This window comes from Accipiter gentilis, chromosome 29 (assembly GCF_929443795.1).
Source record: "Accipiter gentilis chromosome 29, bAccGen1.1, whole genome shotgun sequence".
NCBI classification, from domain to species: domain Eukaryota; kingdom Metazoa; phylum Chordata; class Aves; order Accipitriformes; family Accipitridae; genus Astur; species Astur gentilis.
Genome location: NC_064908.1, coordinates 19,791,132 through 19,811,729, shown reverse-complemented (window position 1 = coordinate 19,811,729; position 20,598 = coordinate 19,791,132). Strand labels below are relative to the sequence as shown.

Here is a 20,598-nt window from a genome sequence, read left to right as displayed (position 1 = left end):
GAAATTTCAGCTGAAACTTTGTACTAGAGGACATAGCTCAACAAGCATATACGATTGGAGTCTGTAATGAAAAGGAGCTGTTTCTCTGGTCAAGGAAAAAGGGTTAATTTGCATTGGGATGAAAAGGCTGTGCAGGATCTACTATTTCAACCTGTGATAGACTTAACAGTAGTCTTTGATCCACAAATGAAATGTGATGGATTTCAACTGATGCCAGATGTCTCAAACCTAGTGGGATCTCTGATTGTCTGCCACATCTAGAATTCTCTCTTCCCACACTTTCATGTGTGCTTTTAAACGTGGTTTGAGAAGAGAGATTCCTTGACAAGCTAAGCCTTTGGAATCCTTTCTCTGTATTGTCACTCCAGTGGTGATCTTTAGGTTCTCATGCCGTCTAACGCATCCTACTTCTTTAAAATCAAGCCTCATGTGCCAGACTCGTCTAGCTACTTCATAACCAATTTTTCTTAAAGACCAGGAAATTTAGTGCTAGTATCATCGGTAACTTTTCTCAGTTTAAGGCTGTTCTCTGCCCTCTTCTTATTTGTTAATTAGAGCATTTTACCCTGGCCAAGTAAAAATATTGTTCAATGTATTCCTGTTGGCATTAAGTGGAACATAATTGTTGTTGTTTTTAACTGCAGTGCTATCTTGTTGCATTTCATAGATCATACTATAAACTATCAAGCACTTCAGTATGACCATCTTCTCATCAAGTGTGATTTATGGGATATCCTTTGCCTGTGGTTTTAATAAGAGTATAAAGACATAATTGTCAGTGTTTGCCTTGTAAATGCAAACAAACTTTTTTCATAATGTGCCTTTATTTCATGTTGCTACTTCAGCCCTTTGCTCTTAAACATGCTTGAGAAGTTTCTTTCTTGGTCTTAAACTAAAAAACCCCAAAGGCTTACAACTTTTTCTTCTGTAAAGGAGCAAGAGACCTTACGATTGTGTTTGGGAGTTTATGGGGCTTCCTATTTAACTTTACATCTACTAAAACCATACAATTTATTTTTTTGAGATAATGCACTTGATCTTCCAAAGTTAATCATCCTAGCATGCTAAATTTGAGAAGGAAGGTATACCTGGTAAGACATGCTTATATTAGCTGGGTACATCAAGAAGTGCAGCTTTCTACTCCATAAAAGCCTTGTGTAGTAGGGCTTGCAGTGTTGTAAAGCTGATCAAATTGCACAGTTCTGTCGTCAGCCTGTGCCCCAAGCTTTAGAGATGTACGTACTCTCCAAAATCTACTTACAGTTTTGCATTTTGTTTCAGCAGACCCTAGGTTCTGTCTTTTAAATGAATTCCTTTCTCTCTTCTCTGTGTGGACTGACTGGAGAAATAACACTTGGCAAGTTTTCCCGATCGTATGAATAACTTGCGTGTTAGAAATTAAAAATCTTTGCTTTTTAAAAAGGAGTCATCTACTAGAGGGAAAGCAGAAAGTCCCTAACAACAGACCAGACCTTAAAGATACTTCTGAAATAAATTAAAACCAAAATATTCTATCATAAAATTCAATAAACTTTCTTAAATTTTGCAGTGATGTGTAATTCACAAGAAAGAAGCTTGACTATCGAAGATACTTAAAATTTTGTACATTCTAAATTATGCCTCTATTTATGTGTCTGTGAATGTACAGTTTCTTAGTACAGAATATAGGATGTTAATGCATGGACCTATAAGCTGAAAGGTGTGGTATTCCTGTTTTCCAGTCTGAAGTGTAATGCTCCAGGTTCTTAAAACACAGATTCTTCTTGTAGAAAATATTTTTCAGTGTAAGTCCAAGTCATGTTTTTCATGGAAAAGCTGTTTCTTTTTCAGACTCTAGAATTATGTCGTTTTCTTCCTTTACAGAGTGCTCCTGCGAGAAGCAGGGGAGATTACTGTGTGCTGGGTTGATAGATGCTTCATGATGTTGCATACTGTAATGCTAAAGTTCTTCTGAATTAGTTTTATTTACATAAATTCCACAGTGCAGCTGCACTGGACTTCCCCCCCCTCCTCTCCAAGGTTTTAGAGTGACCACAAAGAATGCAAGAAAGGGTGACAGCTTTGTCAAACTCAGACTTCAGTTCCATTTGTGATGTCCCAATTAGATGTTAGCACACTAACAAAAGACCCTTGGAATGGTTATCTCAAGCTGCCCTTGCACTTTTTAGCTTGACTAAAATGTAAAATTGTTACATCATAAATCTCTTTGTTACGGTTTTCTGGCTTCATGTTGTTGAAGGGGTGTATTCAGCTCCTTTGAGCTGTCTTTTGTGAGAGACGCTGCTGCTGTGTTTCAAGAGCCACTGTAGCTGTTTGGGGAACGGTTGGGTTCAATAGTGGTATTTAGTGAACTTGGGAGTCTGTGCGAGTGAGATTTGCTGTAACTGCTTTTACTTGGTCACACTGGGTAGAAAAACAGGAAAGGGAATGTTTTAATTGACTTTTATTATTGATGCACAGTGGCGAGTCACCAAAGTAAGCACTTTCTGTTGACAGTTATATAGTATTAAGATGCTTCATAAGACGAGATGCATGTAAGATCTGTGTGGGCCAGTTCTGTGGGGTTAAATACTTGTAAAATATGTATGAGTCACGTGCTTAAGCTACAGAACTTTTAACTGAATCTCTTGGAATCATGGAAAGACCACTCATGGGTAATAATCAAAGGGAAGTTTTTAACAAAACTGGGGGAAATGCAAAAAGGAAAGAAATCCTGTGAGAGCAAAAAAAGGAAAGGATTCGGATGGCTTTCTGCAGTGGCAGAGGCACTCACAATGGATTGAGGTCTAATGCAGAGACAAAACTTTGAAATGAAAAAAAAAAAAAAAAAAAGCTGATGTTCAGAAAAGGCTGTTGGCTGATCCTGTGGAAGGTAAGCCTGCATCTCATCAACATGCACAGATGTTGCTATGGAGATTTGTGGGTATGTGTGTATGTGTTTAAGCTTACAAGTGTGAGAACGTGTCAACAGACTGAGTCTAGAAGAGAGAATAATGATGTACTGAGTTCCTTAAGGTGTAGGGGAAGACACTGGAACACATGAATGGCTGAACTGGGAATTTAGCCTACGGAAATTCCCAAATGAGCCCAGAGATACCTTGGGTCTTTCAAATGCATTTTGTAAAAATGCTGGAAACACTGGGTGGGGGAAGGAAAGGAAGGTGGAAAAAAAAATTTAAGAGTGTATTACTGCAAGGAAAATAATAGGCATATGAAGACTCATCTCTTTCTTGAGAGGAGAAAAAGGATTATTTTTAAAAATATGTAGTTAAGTCATTTAACTTAGTCTTATCTGTTAAAAATTAAGGCGGAATTTAAAAATAATTAAAAAGGGAAATTCACATTTTTAATGAAAGGAAGGAAAAAGTGTTTTGCTATTCAAAATTGTGTCTGCATAAAACCACTGAAGAGCATGGAGACTGGTGATCAGAATCTGCTATCACCATTATTAACTTAAAATAGAACATGATTGCTAACATTAGGAGTAATGCTGTCTGGGAGGAGTATCATTAGTTACCAGGTGAAGGAGGGTAGAAAGAAGCAGTATTGGTTTTAAGTATAAATTGCATTTTTATCTTTAGATGCAAGAATTCTTAAAATAACTAGTCTCCAAGAGACTGTAGTAATTTTTGATACGTTTTCCACACCCGTTTTCTTTCAAACACGGCAGTGGTGGCATTATCTACAGAGATGCCTTCTGTGTTCCAGATGCAAGGATCTGTCATTTGTCCTGCAGGTAACGACAAGTACCTTGAGTCAGAAAACGTATGTTCTGCTTCACCAGGAACATTGATTGGGTCAATATGTTGAAATTAATAATAGTAGTAGAAAAAATAATAAACTCCATCTTTTTTCAATTTGCTGAACCTCTCTTGAGATCTTGATCTCGCACATTACTCTCCTAAAGGATTTCAAGTTTGGAACAGTGATGTTGCTTGGAGGGGACGTAGAGAATGAAGCATGTGTACACCTATTGATACAAGTCCCTCCCATCATGTGAGTGTGCCCATGAAAGAAAAGGTCTTTCACTCATTAGACTGATGCTTTCACACATAAGAACCTGCTGGGCTTTGTAGTGATTTCACTGCCACAACTAAGTACCAGATCATCTATGTTTTGAATTAATTATTCAGAGTCCATGAACTGAAACACCAATGTGTTTTACTGATACCTGCACAAGTTGTGCTGGCAGAAAAAATACTTGGCCTGAGTTTCCTCTTCCTTACTTATGTCAATCAGGAGTATTTCTAATGAAGTTAGTGATGATGTATACTATGGTTTATATAAGAGCCAAGCTCATTATTGATAGAATTAAGAATTCTAGGCCACTGTAGATGATTGTACTGAGCAAAAGGTCAAGATTCAGGAACTCCTCGAATCCGATCCTTGCTAATACAGACAGATTTTGTAAGCCTGTCACTACAGAGGACTATGCCCATCTGCAAGATGGAAATGACTGTTCTGTTTTGCAGTGGAGATGGCAGCTGGTTATGCTGTTACCAAAATATATAGTATGTATTATAAATAAATACATGTTAAAAATTCCACTAATGATCTGTGTGAGTGGAAGGAATAAAAGTTATGTGTGCTTACAACTCAGTCTATTAGGAGTTTTTTGCGTTAAGTAAGTATGTTGATGTTAGACTAGTTACTCAGTCTCATTGATTTCAAATGACAAAGATATATGTACAAAAATGATGTTCTGCCTACTTACGGACTGTGTGAACTAAGGTCGTACTTGTCTTTGTATGGTTCAGAGGAAACCAAAGGTACTACAGGTACCTTTCCAGAAGTGTTTGCTTTGCTTTGTCATGGTGTCAGCACACCAGTAAAATTGAATGCGGGAGCTGTCAGTGTTAAAAATTAATTTTATAAACAGTTGCTATGGTAATTAGCAAAGACGCATAAATAATTTTAAAAGGTACACCTCGCCACTGGGGTTTGCTGCTGCTACACTGGAACACGTAGCGTTTTGCTGCCAAAGTTCTCAGTACGCTTTCAAAGTCTATAGTACTCCCGGGGAGTTTATTTTGATGAGTTCAGCTTTCACAATGGTCTTGCACTCCTTGGTTTTCTTACTATTGCTTCCTTCTTCGTGGTTGTCTGTTACAACTAACACTGGAAAATCTCTCCCTTTTTAAGTTGACTTCATTGGAGGTATACCTGTCTAACAGCAAGTAAAATTCCTGGTTGCACACCGTGTTTGCCTGTTTGCACAGCCTCTCTTTACGCTTGACCTTGGATGTACATGGTATTTGTGAGATAGCTACGGTGATTGAGTGGTGCATGCTATAACTTATGACTCTCCTTCATTCTAATGAGTGCTCAAAAAATTTCAAAAGAAATGATGATGGTGAAATTTTCACACTTCAAAGGAAGTATATTTATTATCAAAACCTCCATTCATTAGCTGTGCTTCAGAACTGGATAAGAAACAGCTGTTTTTTCCTGAGGAAGGCATCTTCTACTTGAGAAAGAAATCAACTGGATGCCAGTGTAGATATGTTGCTTAAAGATTTCCCCTTTGCTATTCTTACAGATGTTGCATTTTCTTATTTGCTGTTGGACAATTCCATTTGACTAAATTAGTTGCATGTCTTTACATATAGGCAGTCACTATAATAGAGCTATTGTCTTGGGTCTGTATATACTTTCTTGGCTTTTGTGGTTGTTGGAAGGCAGTCTTTATATTCTGATAGAGCTAAAACAGTAGCTCTCATTTGTTTGTGCAGGTTGAAGTCCCATAAGTTATTATGAATGAGCCCTTCATTTTGCATAGGACAGTAGCCAAAGCACGTACTGAAATTATGAAGCATGATCCTTAGATCTTCCAGTAAGGTAACGTGTTTTTAACGGGGAAAGTTAACCTTCATTTAAAATCCAAAACTGGGTAATTGCATGGTAGACTGGATACTAGAGCAGTGCAGTGAAATCTGCAGTGCCCTCTTGTATAGTTTTGGCCAGAGGCTAACTTATATTTGTGACTGTAGATACTGAAAATTTTATTTCCAGAATTGCCTATGTCAAACAGGGTAGAAGAGGGCTTGGACTAGTATTAGATTAAAATGAGACATCATTTTGTGGTGTGGTGTTGTGGCCTTTCTGCTTTATATCCATAAGTAGCATTTGACCTGGCTAAATTTGAAGTGTTAGTTTCAGTTATTGGTCCTTAGTGTGAGTCAACTGGAGGGAGGATTTCTTTTTAATTATTCAAAAAAAAAAAAAAAGTTGATTGTAAACAATGCTAATAAATGTTTTGGTTTTAAAAGTTTTTGTATTAAGTGTTTAATGAGAGTAGGAGGATCCCGGAAATGACATTTCTGCCCATTTTCATTGCTATTGGCAACTTAGTGTCACTAAAGGAAGTTCTATTGGGTCATCTCTTACTGTCTCCTTGCTGGGAATGACAATATTTGCGTGTATGTGTGTATATGTATGTGCATATAAATGCAGTTGCTTTATTTCAAAAGTGCTAGCTTAATGTTCTCCAACTTTGGTTGCAGTCCTTTCTGGAGGTCAGAAAATGTGACCTCACATGCTGCTGTGATAGAGTAGTTTTTTCCTTTCATATGTTAAAGCGCACGAGTGGATTAATATGTTGAAAAATTCAAAGCTAAATTGACTGCAGTACAGCATTTTCATCTGTGTAGCAGCTAATAGTGGGTGATGACATTTTCTGTTCAGTGTAACTTTTGAAGTATAGATTGGACTTGTGAGAGCAGCGCTGGCTGGCGAGTTGTGCCTTTTGCAGCTCTCGGGGCCCGGGTCGTCTGCGTCCTTCTGCCTTCCCCCGATGCCTTCAGCTTGCTGGGGAATCAGAGTACAAAAGGCTCTACTTCTTGCTGCAGGTCTGCTCTAGTAAAGGCGGACCTCTTCATAACTGCAAACACCCTCCCCACAGGGATTGCTGGGGCTTGTTATCATGCTAATTTGCTGCTTCTTATATCTTTCCCGTTGTCTCAGCCTGGCCTGTCAGTTGTTGGGTTTGCACCACTCTTCTTTAAACACTACGTTTTGGAAACGTTTGTATTTACAAGCTGCAATGCAGCACTGTTGTCTTAACGTTTTGACTGACCCTAATTGCTATGACACATGTAACTAATGATGTTTTGTACTTTCAAGGAGTGCACTAAAAAGGTGATGACATATGAGTTACTGAATAAGGTACTGTGCAACTTGTGCAGTAGAGTTTGTGCAGACCTTATGTAGCGTAATAAGCAGTTTTCCTGTGCTCATACTTGTTTCCCGTCAGACTGGCCTGTCTCCAGCGCTGAGGCTGCATCACACACTGAACGTTCAGAGGGAGAGAAAAGCAGAGTGCTAAACTGGTCTCTCAGCTTGAAGAAGCCTAATTTGATTAGGCTTTGATTTGCTCATGATTTGTGGCAAATATGTCACTGTACATGTGTGTATACATGTGCGAGGAAACTGGAAACGGGTGTAAAATTAAAAAAAAATTAAGATTTCAGATTGCCCTTCTCTTTTTGTTTACTCTTCAGCCACAATCTGATTTATGCTTATTGGAGTCTTTGAACTTCAACTCCCTTGAAGAATCTCTAGTCTATCGCTTTTTTGATGTTGCCTGAAGGGGGATGTGTGTGTGTGCTGGTGTGCGCGCGCGGTTGCATGCGCTTGCATGCTATGGTGCTCTGGGCAATTTCACTCCAGAGCGCTTCCCTTCCTTTGTTTAACCTATGACCTGTGAAAACAAGAGTTAATCAAAAGTTCTAAGGTAGCTAAGAGGAAGGGGAAGTGTTTGGTTACAAATTAAATATGAGCAAGTCATAAGCCATAAATCTTCAGTAGTGCTACCAGTTGTGCTACTTAAGTTGCATGTGGTACAGAAAGTTTTTGGTTATAAATTCAACCTCCGTTTCGTTGGAGGGGGTGTTTAAAGGCTGCCTCGAGGATTTGCTTTTTGCAAGAAAAAATCCACATCTTTTCTTTTTTCCTTTTGGCAGAGATCTGGAAACAAATTCAGATAACTATAGTTCTTGATTTTTTAAAAAAATTATTTTTTTCAACTTTAACTGGTCACAATTTAGTCTAATAAAAGCAGAACTGGTTCACTCTTGAGTAGTAAACACGTGGAATAAGTGACAAAGTAAAAGCATTGAAGATGGCAGGATAAATTAGTTTTCTGATGTATCCAAAGCTTTCAGGATGAGAGAGATCCTGAATTCTGCAGTGACAAAGCAGTGAGGTGACAACTGAAGTGAGATTGTCTGCATAACGTATGCAATTTTGTGGTGGGTTGGTTTGTTTTATCCTGTCTTGCACTCTCTTGAGCAAGAGCTACACAGCTCCCTGTGTAGTGTATTGTATTGTGTTGAGGTCTGCTTCAAATACCAGCTAATTTCCTCAACTTCAAAACTGTGAAAGTTCTCTCCTCAAAATGCAAAGTTACTCTTAAAATAAGAAAAAGAAGTGGTTGTGCTGAGATGCTAAACCATTATTTGGAAATCATGGCTTAAAATAAGGAAGAGTTAGTGCTAAACAAAGGACAACAATGAAGTTCCTTATAAGATACTAGTGAAGAGAAAAGGGGAAGCCAACAAGGAGTATGCAAGTATAACAGAAATAGGGCTATACCTTCCCTTTGGTTATATGGAGGGTTTGCTGATGTTTTGACATTGTGCCAGTTTGAGACTTTATCTGGGCTATTTTTATTAGAATCATAGAAGCTATTTTCTAGGTGCTGAGCAAAAGAATTCAAATTGGATTTGGATGGAGTATTCTCAGGGATAGATCCTGTAGATTTGTCATGTTTGGTGTATTGCAGTAATATAGAAAACTCCCTTGAATCTGTAGTGAGGTAAGCTTAGCTCTGAACAAGCAGGCCCCCCCGACAGGACAGATAAGTAAATCTTTGAAGAAAGAACACAACCTGACCTTGGTTTCAGAGCTCAGCATTGTCCCTGTTGGGTATATGCACCACATCTTGCAAACGGTGCTGAGAACCTGGTCTGTCCTCGCCTGCAGGCGCTGGGGCTCTAAATGAAGTACAACTCTGGCAAACTAGAAGCTGAGGTCATTTGCTTTTGTTTATGGCTTTTATACTGACACATGCATTATAAACACAATAATATTTAAAAGATTCTCATTTTAATTCTGTAAATGTAGTTTTCCAGCAAGATCCCTGAGCAATTAAGTAGAACTTTAAATATACCTTCCTGAAATGAGTTTTGGTTTCATACTGTCGGGGAGCTTTCTGCCTTCTTGGGTTTCTGTCTTTTCAAACTCTTTTGATAGATGCCTTACAAGGATTTGTTTACCAGGTTCTTAATCTCTACTTAGCAGATATGTTTTGAGAGGATTTCTTGTTACTCTTGTAATGGCTTTTAACTCTGCTGAAGTTTATTTAACTAAACAGAAAGAAAGAAACTTATCTTCTAACTAATCCTTCTTGATTGTTTACAATATAATGCCAAACTTAAATGCTGTTTAAAGTGGTAATTGTCTGTCTTTCTGCTCTATTCTATTACATAGTTTGTAAAGATGCTTAGAGCATATTAATTTAAATGATAATACTGTCATATAACATGAAAAGTTAAGTTGCTTATCAGTATATTTTGATAAGCTACTTACATTTTACAGTAGCATTTGCAAGCTTCAAACAAATGTTAATGATGGAGCGCCATTCACTTTATCTGTCTCATATATAGCTTCTCACTTCATTTATTACTAAAAGCTGTACAGTTAGGAACCGTGGGGCACTCAGTTCTTCATAGTCATCAGGATGTAGTCATATTTTATAAAAACTTTAAATCCTGTCTAACTGTATCAAAATAGAATCCATTTGCTTCAGAAAGCATCTGTGATTAAAAGAAGAATCAGTTTGTGCGTCATGCAAACTAGCTTTTCTATTCGCTGCAGCTGAGGGGAAATTCCTTGCTGGTATTTAAAAAGGAATTGAAATGAAAATAGGGCACAAAATCATACCAAAGTATACCGTAGTGAAAAGTAACATCCTAGTTGTCTGTCTTATTTTGTGGGATGGAAATGGAATGAAAATGAAAATAATGGAATGGAATAAATGAAAAAGGTGGGATTTTTCTGCATGTTTGGTTTATTAGGATGCTCAGCAGCTGTACAGAAGACCAGTTACTCAACATGTACTTTGGGAAATAATTACAATTAAATATGTTCCACCATACGTGAACATTAGTGTACATTTATATTACAATCTGATGGGAGTTTTTAACCTGTATGTTTGTTATATACAGGGTCAGAAGGAAGGTGAACTCCCAGCACTGGCCTGGCTGATACCAAAGTTTGTTTACAGCTGGTGCTACATTTGATGTTTAGTGCCCACAGGTGGCTGGAAACGCTGGGGAAGAGTAAATACTGAAGCTCGGACCTCAAAGGAAAGGGATGCTTCAACCTTCTGGCAGTGTTCTCCTTCAAATGGAAGGTCTGATGTGGCTTTCCTAACAGATATTTATAAAGTGCCGTGTCCAGCGGAGGCTGTTGTTAGGATGTGTCTATATAGTAAAGGCCAGCAATCTTGGATTTATTAACTGAGATTTAGCAAGTTAAATAAATATATGCTTTTTCTTTCTTTTTTTTTTTTAGTTACCTCCCATGGTTTGAAGTCTTTTATAAGCTGCTCAATGTCTTGGCAGATTATTCAGCAAAAGGACAGGTATTACTCTGAAGTACTAACCCTTCTTTTCCCTGCCCCAATATCAAATGAGGGAGAGAGGATGAAAATAAGCTGTTTTAAGTGCTTATATCAGAGATCACTGTCAGTTATTAATCTGTATGATGCAGTAATACAGAAGTTCATATTCAGCCCAGCTGAAAGCTTGGCAAGTGCCTTTGAAAAATAAGTGTGCTTTTAAATTAGTTTTGGGAAAAGATAAAGCCCAAGAATGTGACTATGGATCCCCCACAAATTAATGGTTTCCCTGCAGTCACCCATACTGTGCAGACCTTTCGATTACCTGAACTGTATTCAGCACATCCATGCAAATCCTGTATTGCAGTTTCACGAATCCTTGACAGATGTCTAACACAAGTTTATTTGTCATGTAAAGTAAGTGGAGAACTAAGCTTACTGATGCAAAATGCTTACCCATATAGCATCATCTAGCCTAAGACCTTCAGATGCTGTTCTGCTTTTAAAGCAAACTAAGCTATTAAAATTTGCTTCTAGGTTTATAAATGATAATTCGTGATACAGAGAAATCACATATATGATTGCAACACCTAGTCTAGTTTCATGTATTTAGGATATTACAAGTATAATCTTTGCATTAGGTTGCTGCTTTGATTTATTACCATTTTGTGGTAATAATTGTATTTTTGCATTTGTCAGAATCTTTCACATTTGAGGTAGAAGCACTTAGGATCACATCTTCATCTAGACAGATTAAATACATTTGGCTTTACCCTAAGCTAGTGAGTTGTTATAAAGAACTTGCAGTGAAAACTGGCTTGCTCTGAGCTGAGCAACTATGTAGGGCATAGGTTGGTGACTCAGTAGGTTGCAGAAATATGTAGAAATACATATGAAAAAAAATGTATTCTAAAAAAATCATGTTATAAAACCCAGCTGTCACAGGAAACTCCATTTGTTTCTGTTCATAGTCTAATGTATAAACCTGTTTTTCCATTTTTCTTTACACTTGCAAATTCTCTAAGCCCCCAATTCCACGAACATTGCCCTTCCATCTTGGAGTTTACCTTGTTACAGCAATGCCTACTTAGTATTCCTTTTTTTGTTTTTTTTTTTCTCCTTCTTATTTCAGGATAGTCAAAGGAGTGAGCTCCTAGAAACATTTCATAAACTTACCATCCCTGAGCCAGGAACCTCTGTTCATCTTGGAGTGGTAAGTGAAGTGGGAGAGATGTAAACTAAGGTATTTAATTTTCATTACATATCATAACAGAGGAATGTCAAAAGCAATTCTTTTTGGAACTTGGTACACAGATGTTGTTTTCCTGTGAGGACACAGAGCTGTGAAATTCCCCTTTTCACATTTGGGGCCCTCTGCTTCCCTTTCCTTAACCTCAAATGTCTTTGAAATGCTGTTCTTTGATTGGAGGAAGATTGTGTATATTCCCCATGGAAATTTCTCTCCATATCGTCTGTGACCTGCGAGAGGTCACAGAGCAGCAACATGACATTTATTGCCCACACTTCTGCAGAACTCCTAGATCTTGCAAGTATGCAAGGGGGACAAGACTGCAAAGCAAACAGTCACGTACCTGTCACAGCAGCATTTTGAGTATTAACTGTTTATCACATATTCTGATTCCTTTTCCTCTCCCCCCCCCCCAAGATAAAAACTAACACAAAAAAGGATTTATTTCATTTTTTTATCTTGTAAGAAATTAAGTCAAAGAACACTGAAAGAGTAGATGTGGGATTTTATTGATGGGATTGTATTTTAAATTTTGTCTTTTGGGGTTTTTGTCTTCAAATTTGTCTTCAAACCTGGTGTTCCAGGCTGTAGTGAAAAAACAGTTAAGATGCACATTGCTGCAGTTGCCAATTAGTCATTTAGAGTTCACATGGAAACCAGTGGTGTGTGCAGCCACAGTTTTCTTCTCCCTCTCATTTCCTTTACTCCTTCTTCTAAAGTACTTTTTGGCAACAAGCAGCTTACTCTCATCACTTCACCCTGTAATGTCAGTCGACAGGTAACAGTTGTTTGGCCTTGCTAGGTCACCAGCTGGCAGTAGAAATGTCCCAGTCCTCTTGAGGCTAGCTCTTTTATGAACAGCATTTCTGTTTAAGGGGACGAGCTGTCTCAAAAGGCAATGATCAGTTGGGATATTTCAGTTTTTTCATACCAGTGGTTTCAAGGAATGCTGCCGGTCTCTCCTTGTCTCAGACATTTCATGGGCGATGAAGCAAGAAAAGATATAAAAAAGCAGCCAAGGGACTGTTAGCTGTGGTGTCTTTATGCATTTTATTTTGGCTGTTTACAAGCCTATTTTGGGGTCGGAGTGAGGTTCCTATATGTGATATAGTTGTGAATACTATTCCTGTATCTTTGCATTGCATCTTTTCAACCAAACTGAAACAGTGGTATATCAAAAAGCAGAAATTTGTGTTTATACATTTAGTGTCTATATTCAGTGTAGCCGTTATACTCACTTGCTATTTTGGGGTATAGACTGTTCATGAAGCACCAAAATGTCTGATATATATATATACACAGACACACACACACACACAAGAAAATTGTGCCAATTGTAGAACTATGCCAAGAATATAACAGCCTTTAAGGCTTCAGCAAGTAATTAATAAGTATCCCTAAGACAAATTGTGAAGATCATAAAAATAATATAAATTGTATACACCATTGATTTACAAAAGCAGTTTAGTCACATTCTCTCCTTTCCTTTCCGAAAACCTTAACCAAGAATCACGGAAGTCATGCATGGTGAGATGGGGAGCTAGAGTGAACCTAGTCTCTTGGAATGGGGACAATAAAAAAAATGTAACGATATAAAGGATTGTGAAATTGCAAGACCTATGTAGTCTTTCAAAATGTGGGGTTTTTTAAGGCATATAAAAATGACCTAGAACTTAGTAATATTTTTCAGGTAAGTAGGCATAAAACTTTAGGAAGCATTTCTCAGTAAATTTCCATAACTTCACCATTGCCTTGAATGAAACTTGCTGATGCTGTAAGTCAGAAAAGGACCTGCTTGCAGTTGTTTCCTGTAGTCTGTCATGCAACCTGCAGTGGGCTGTGGAAAGATGGCTTGAATTATAGACTGCCTTGGAGTTTCCTTGGCATATGTCATACATTGTGTGAGTCTGTCTGTATCAGCGTCTCTGAAGAACAAGAAAATGTAATATAACTTTTCAGGAGCATTTGATACTTTCTATCCTAATGCATTTCCTATTGCATGTGTGATCTGAGAATCCAGCTTTTGAAATCCATGACAAAGAAGTCATACTGGTAGTTGGTAACAAATGTTCTGTCATTTTTACTTAGCTGAGCAACTGCTATTACTGCTGTTACTAATACCAAGCAATAAATTTAGATTGCTTTTGACAATATTGCAATAATCAATATTTGCTCTTTTTTTAGCACTCTTACTTTACTGTGCCTGACATCAGAGAGCTTCCTAGTATACCTGAAAATGTGAGTACCGTAGAGGATCATAGGCTTTACCATTTCTGCTTAATCTCAGCAGCAAAATAGATAACAGTTGTTACCTCTATTTGGCCTAGTAATAGATTATATTCTGTAAAATATTGCTAGATGTTGAAGTGAACTTAATTTATAAGTATTGGGCAGAAAACATTGTGTTGTTAACTGCAGAAGTACATGAGTAACAGGCCTTTTGAAGTACAACATAAAATGTTGTACTTCAAATGTACATTTGCAATTTTAATTAAGAAAAGATACCAAAATAACATGAAATTGAGAGCATAATCATCTTAAGCTGTAAGTTGAGATATTTATTTTAAAAATATAAAGCTTTTGTTATTATCACCACATTATTACTTACTATTAACATTCCATGATTTCTTGGTTCTAAGAAGTGAGGAAATTTAAAATACACATCTATGGTTTTAGCCTACTCAAAATCGGGAAAGAACAGAGATTCGGTAACTGTATGTAACAGTATGGTGGCGTTTCAGAGAACAATGATGGAGTTAATTTGTGTGAAAATTCACTCACTACACAAGCCTATGAAAAATTCTTGAAAGTAATTTCAAGGCAGTTTTGTGATTGCCATTTGAACGAGTACGACAAGAGACATCTTTTACATAAAAATGCAGGATTACAAAAGAAAGGAATTTCTTGCACTTTACTAAGACTTTAATTTGTATCAAGAGAAGACAAGAACCTGTTGAGGTGTTTCACCTTCATAGCTAACTTGAATCAGAGTCTGCTTTCTTCTCCTAAGTTCCAGAGAACTGCTGATTTAAAAGAAACTTAATAATTTCACAACTAAAGAAGGAATCTTTTTCTTCTGCAACCAGATTGACATTTCGTTCTCCCCTTGCTGACCTCGCACTGTTTACATAGTTTTGTTGGTTTTCTTGACATGTGAGACCGAGTTCAACATGAAACTGAAACTAAAAACTAAACTTGGGCAGTAATTGTTGGAACCTGCTCGAGAGATAACATACTGGTTTGAAATGAATTTTATTTGAAAAAAATTTTCAATATGATATGTTGGTTTTATTTATTAAAGTGGTATGGCTACTTTTTAGTCAAGCCAAGGATATGATCTTGATACTCAGTATCTTCAGTGGAAGAGTTTGGTGTTTGAAACATCCATGTAACTAGTATTTAAGAAAGATCAAATACCACTTTGGTATTAACTTGCCTTGTTCTTTAAGGTGCTGTCAGAATTCAGGTATCGTATATCCTTCCTTGAAACATTTTGTATAGATGCAGATTCATACAGAACATATACGGTCTTTGCTTTAAAGGTGTATTATTAGCTGTCGCTGCTCAGGCAGTCATTCTTTTCTTTGTGATAACATCTTCCTTCTGTATAATATTTACACAATAGCATTCAAGAGTTGATGATCTGCATTTGTGATTAATAGCTGAAATATATTACGGATAAAGTACTAATGGACAGGTTGATACGGGTAAAAAAAAAGCAGATCTGCTAATCATAGAGTGAGACCCTTCTGAGAGAATGACATAAGGGACCAGTAAAAATGATCTGTTTGCTAGATGGCTTTCTGAAAATGTCAAGCATACCTGGTTTCTTTAAGGCCACTTTTTCGGAGACTTCTTAAGCCTCTTGAAGTTGTCTTGTATGTTTTTCAGCATGCCTCAGATTTCTAGCTAGATGATAGGTCTGTGGGAAGACAATGCTGGCATTTGCCTCTCTTAAATGCTCTTTAATATGATCCTGCTATGCCTCTTAGCCAAATTTCTATGCCTGACATCTCAGTGTTCTTTCTTGAACATTTTGTGGTCTGCCTAGCACTATATACCTCAATTTATGGCATGAAAGAAAAGGGAATCATCAAGACATTTCATCTCGTTTGTGGATGAGTTGTATAGCAGATAACATTTGGGGCTTTTTGTTTCTGTTTTAAAACATTGTTGCTAGCTTTTCTGTGTTACAGACTTTTCATACTGAAATGTATCCTGTTAGTAATTTTAATAGATGTGCTCTTTTTTCTAAGGTCCTATATTTTTGTGGAAATATGATACATTAGGAGTAATTTAAGAGTCAATTCCTGAATCTAAACCAGCTATCAAATCCGGTCCTAATCCAGACATGAAGTTACTTGTTTATAGAGTTTATATTTTGTGTTCATCTCTTTTATGCTAGTCATCTCAAACTTTAACAATTTTTGTTTGATAAGCCTCAAATAACCCGGAGAGCAAGGAGAAAAGTTTATTTCCATTTTGCAGGCTGGCAAGTTGGAGGGCAGAGAGAAACGAGCCAGTAATGGTAAGAAACCAGTGGCAGGGATTAAAAGTAGATCGATCATCTGCCTTGGGCCTGCTTTAACTGATATGGAACAGCTTAATAACACAGTACCTAGTAAGGGCTTCAGGAAGTATAGCTGTATTTATGCTCTGTTGGTTATGTCTGCTAGTGATGTTCGCTTTATATTCAAAGGTATGAGTCAGCTTCCCAAAACATTTGAGCAGGAGTCATGATGAATGCTCATGAATCAAAGGCTTTTATAAAAGCAGAGGCCTTGGGCCAGAAGGAGTTGGAAACCCTTTGAAAGCTGAACACTCAGCCTTCATGGGAAGGAGTGCCATGTGATGCTAAAAAGCATCCTCCTTGAATCATTGAGTGGTGCTGATGTGCCTCGGAGGGAATGTGACTGTTCCGATGGAGGTATCCTGTGCAGTGATGTCACTGTGAAGGATGGACTCTTTGCAGTGTCTGGGGTGAACCAGGGCACCTCTGGGAATAGCAGTGGAAGAACATTGCATTCAGTTTCCAAATGTATATGCCTATATAGATATAGATATCCAGATTAAAAAAGCTAGGGCTCATTGTAAGAAAGAATAGTATTAAAAATCAAACCCATAGGTCTAACTGTTATTGCAGTTGACTATCTCTCGGGCATTTTGTTTGTTTATTTTTTTCTAATAAGTATTGTGTAATTTCTTGAGGATTTTATATGTTAGCACAACTTTCATGTAGAATTGAAGCATATTAGGGAATAATACAAGGACATGAAATGAGCATAAATCTTCATGGATTTTAATCAATTGGCCCGATTTATTCAAAATTCTACATATCTTATCAGTAATTACATTTTAAAACCCATATTAGCAAAAGTTTTAGTAGTGCCAAACTTTGAAGTTGTATGTAATGATTAATGGAGAGCTGCATAGAACTCTATTTGGAATGTTAACAAACTTCTTGGAATTATTCGACTGTGAGATCAATATGTTTAATTAGTCACAAAAACATTTAGCATGAACACTTTTATTTAACAGCTAAGCATTCACTTTTTCAAAAGATTCAATTAATATGAATGATTTGTAAATGCATTGTGACTGCAGAAATAAATTGGGTTCATTGCAGGAAATACAGTGCAAGAGTGTAAATTTCCTAGTAGTATCTGTTGTGTTTCAGAAATGCCAGGTAAGTTAGCAGTCTGAAATGATCACATGTTCTTGGTGATGACATTCTGATGTATTTTTCTATTGCCGAGTCCTATATTTCAAAATGCCTGATTTTTTTGCTCTTTATAATGTGTGTCTTTTTGCTACCTGTTTTTCTTAAAGTCCCCTTCCCCCCTTTTTTTTCCTACATTTACACCATTTGATAAAGTGTATCGTCTTCATTATTTTGTTCTCCCAAACAACAGCATGGCCTTATAAAAGAGTGTTAGCTGCATACCAGATTACCTAACCCATGTTAGATTTTGAATGTGTGATATTTCAAAGAAAGCAAACTTATAAATAAGATGAGGGATTTCCAATAGAAGGATGGAGAAGGAAACAATTCTGGCTCAATTCTGTTGACCTGTTCTGATAGGAGATTGACTGAAGTCTTGAAAATGAAGCTGTTCAAGAGCAAGACTAAAAAGAGTAAACTATAATCCATGTTACTATGTTTGAGTTTCACGCTTTGCAGAGGAGAGAGAGCTCACTGGTTTGCTCCTTCAGTGAGAAATTCTTTGTTAGATGATGGAGGAAGAGAATTACATGAATATTTTTTAATTTCAAAAGTCAGTGTGCATGTGCATTTACTGATATTAGATAGCAAGTGATCAAATAGATGATTGATCTAGGAGTGAACTTTCCAAGGAGCATAAGGGAATTTTGTAGCACTCTTAGTGAGTTTTGAGAGGAGTGGGGATACCTGTTCCCATATATTATTTTGCAAATCCAACTTTTTATTTCCTCAAGGAAGGTTTAAATCCTAGGGAACAAAATATACAACAATTATACTGCGAATTGGAACTCTTTCATTTGTATTTATTTAACTCATTCATGGTTTTGTCACTTACGAGACATGTCTTTCAAAATACATGTGTAAGTCCCAATTTCATCTTCAAAGATGACAGTTTCTTATAAATAAAACTTAGAGCTAACACGTGAATTTCCTTAGTATCAATACATTACCATACAGCCCACATGCTTCGCAGGTGTCATTGGCAAATTTCTGAGAGCAGAGAAGACTAAAACCTTATAAATCTTTCCATCTGAAGGTACGTTTGTGTGTCAAAGCCAGTATTTCATTATAATAAAACTTCATGAAGGAATAATAGCAAATCAAGCCCCCGTGTTTATTTTCCTCTCACTAGTGGATACTCCTGCCTTATAAACACATCCATGGACGTGCATATCTACATCTTCAAGCAGAATGTAGGGATTATGTTCTCTTTTTGCCATGCCCCTAATTTAGGTGGCATCAAATGGAGTTCAGTGCTACTTAAAAATGCTTTTAATTCACACTATTTGCAGTAATTGTGTCGTCATGCACGGTGTTTTGGCGTCGTGGAAAGATGGGTGAGAGGGGCAAGAAGAGCCGTAGAGAAGACAGCTTATGTTTAGACAAAAATATCATGCTAATCAGCACAGATGGGATGAGAAATACAGAAAAAGTACATGATAGTTTAATAGGTTTTTGGCAAAAATGTGTTGGCTTTTTTTTTTTCTTCTTTGAATATACCTGTCTGTGGCTATAGCTTTTCTGTAACAAAGACCTGAATGATTGTTTTACATTAACATGTTTGAAGCTAACCATAATGAGCTTAGTTTTTATCTGTCTACATACTGGTACAAAAGTCTTCCAAATACAATGCTTAATTTTTCTTTAGTTCTTTCTGTTTAGATGGCAAGCTGTGGAACATATTTTTGCACAGTATGAAGCATCTTGGCAGACTTCTCAGGCCAAGTATTGGTGGTTTTAGAGTTATCTTTGGATCTGTCAAAAGTGCTAATAGGCTTTGTTGAGCTTCTTTAAGTTTCTAAATCATATTTGCTTTTTGCTTTTCTGCACTTTTTTATTTAATGATGATTAAGATTACACTTGAATTCATGACTAATCTAATTTTGATCTCACATGTGCTTTTTGTATAAGACTGTCTTTACCATATAGCAACCCTTCCATATCTGTAAGAAGCTATTTGGAAACAAATTCCCTAATTCAGCAGTTTTTGGTGTATTACCTTTTCCTCCTCCTCCCCACTGCACCCCCTTTTTTCAGTTTCTGGGTTTTAAGAAGTTTAAGAAAATCCTTTTTTGATTGCCTTGCACTGTAGAAGCCCCTTGTTCTAGGAGAACATAATACATTTTGATCAAGTTACCTACACGGTGGCTTTCTAGTTTTGATAGTAAAGATCTTAGGATCACATTCTGCTGTTTATTAGAAGACATCTTAAATATTTAGTAAATGATACATGATTCATGCCGCTGCAGCATGTGCACAGGGCAATTACATTGGTAACGATGAATGGATAATGTTGCTGGCTGATCGGATGATGTGGGGGATGAAGTGGCCATAGCCTCTTCTGCAGCTTGCTCTGTTTTCTTTTTTGTATTTCAGTTATTCACAGTAATTTTTACATAGGTACTTTTTAGTATTCTGAGCAGCAAAAGCATGGAAGAAACCCGTGTTGCCTAGGAAGTGTATATGCAAAGTTTCAGACGTGTTACTTGCCTTGTGTCTTGGTCTTTCTATCTGTACTCTAAAGGCAGATTGCAAATATGCTTTGCTTACAATATTCTTCTACTGCAATTAATTTTCTTTATACTGTGTAAACATACTGGCCACTGAAGTAAAGTTGGATGTTTGAATCCCGCCTCTTCATCAAGAGATGGGCATCCACTGAAATTTTGAGAGAGAGAGAATTCTGTCTCCTTCCTCAGTTTCCCCAGCTGCCCAAGGAAGTGCTTTCTGTCTTCCAGCACAGAAATCAGTGTGTCTGAGTGCACAAAGTGAGCAGTTCAGACAACCTGTGTAACTTTTTTTAGTTTGTGTTTTAAATGCCCATGTGTATTTCTAATTATCAGGATTGTTCTAGCATAGACTGAGCTTACATTTGAATTTGTCATGCAAGAATTGTCCTCTAAAAGAGCTGGTATTATTGTTGGGTTGTGAGGGGGTTTTGGTACTTTATCAGGCAGCTTTGAAGCTTCCATAAAAGTGTCAGAACGTATTTTTTCTTGGAGGAGT

The 20,598-nt window shown here is 37.1% G+C and overlaps 1 protein-coding gene across 6 annotated transcripts in view; it reads left to right on the top strand.

The window, feature by feature from the left end:
- Positions 1-20,598, top strand: part of DENND1A (DENN domain containing 1A) — a 217,968-nt gene that overhangs the window by 79,173 nt on the left and 118,197 nt on the right. For 5 of the 6 annotated variants that reach the window (XM_049833161.1, XM_049833164.1, XM_049833160.1 and 2 more), the window contains exons 6-8: positions 10,576-10,645; positions 11,754-11,834; positions 14,055-14,108. The exons of the other annotated variant lie outside the window; for it this stretch is intronic. In XM_049833161.1, coding sequence (XP_049689118.1) covers positions 10,576-10,645; positions 11,754-11,834; positions 14,055-14,108 — 205 coding nt within the window. The remainder of the gene's footprint in view (positions 1-10,575; positions 10,646-11,753; positions 11,835-14,054; positions 14,109-20,598) is intronic. 6 annotated transcript variants of the gene reach the window in all.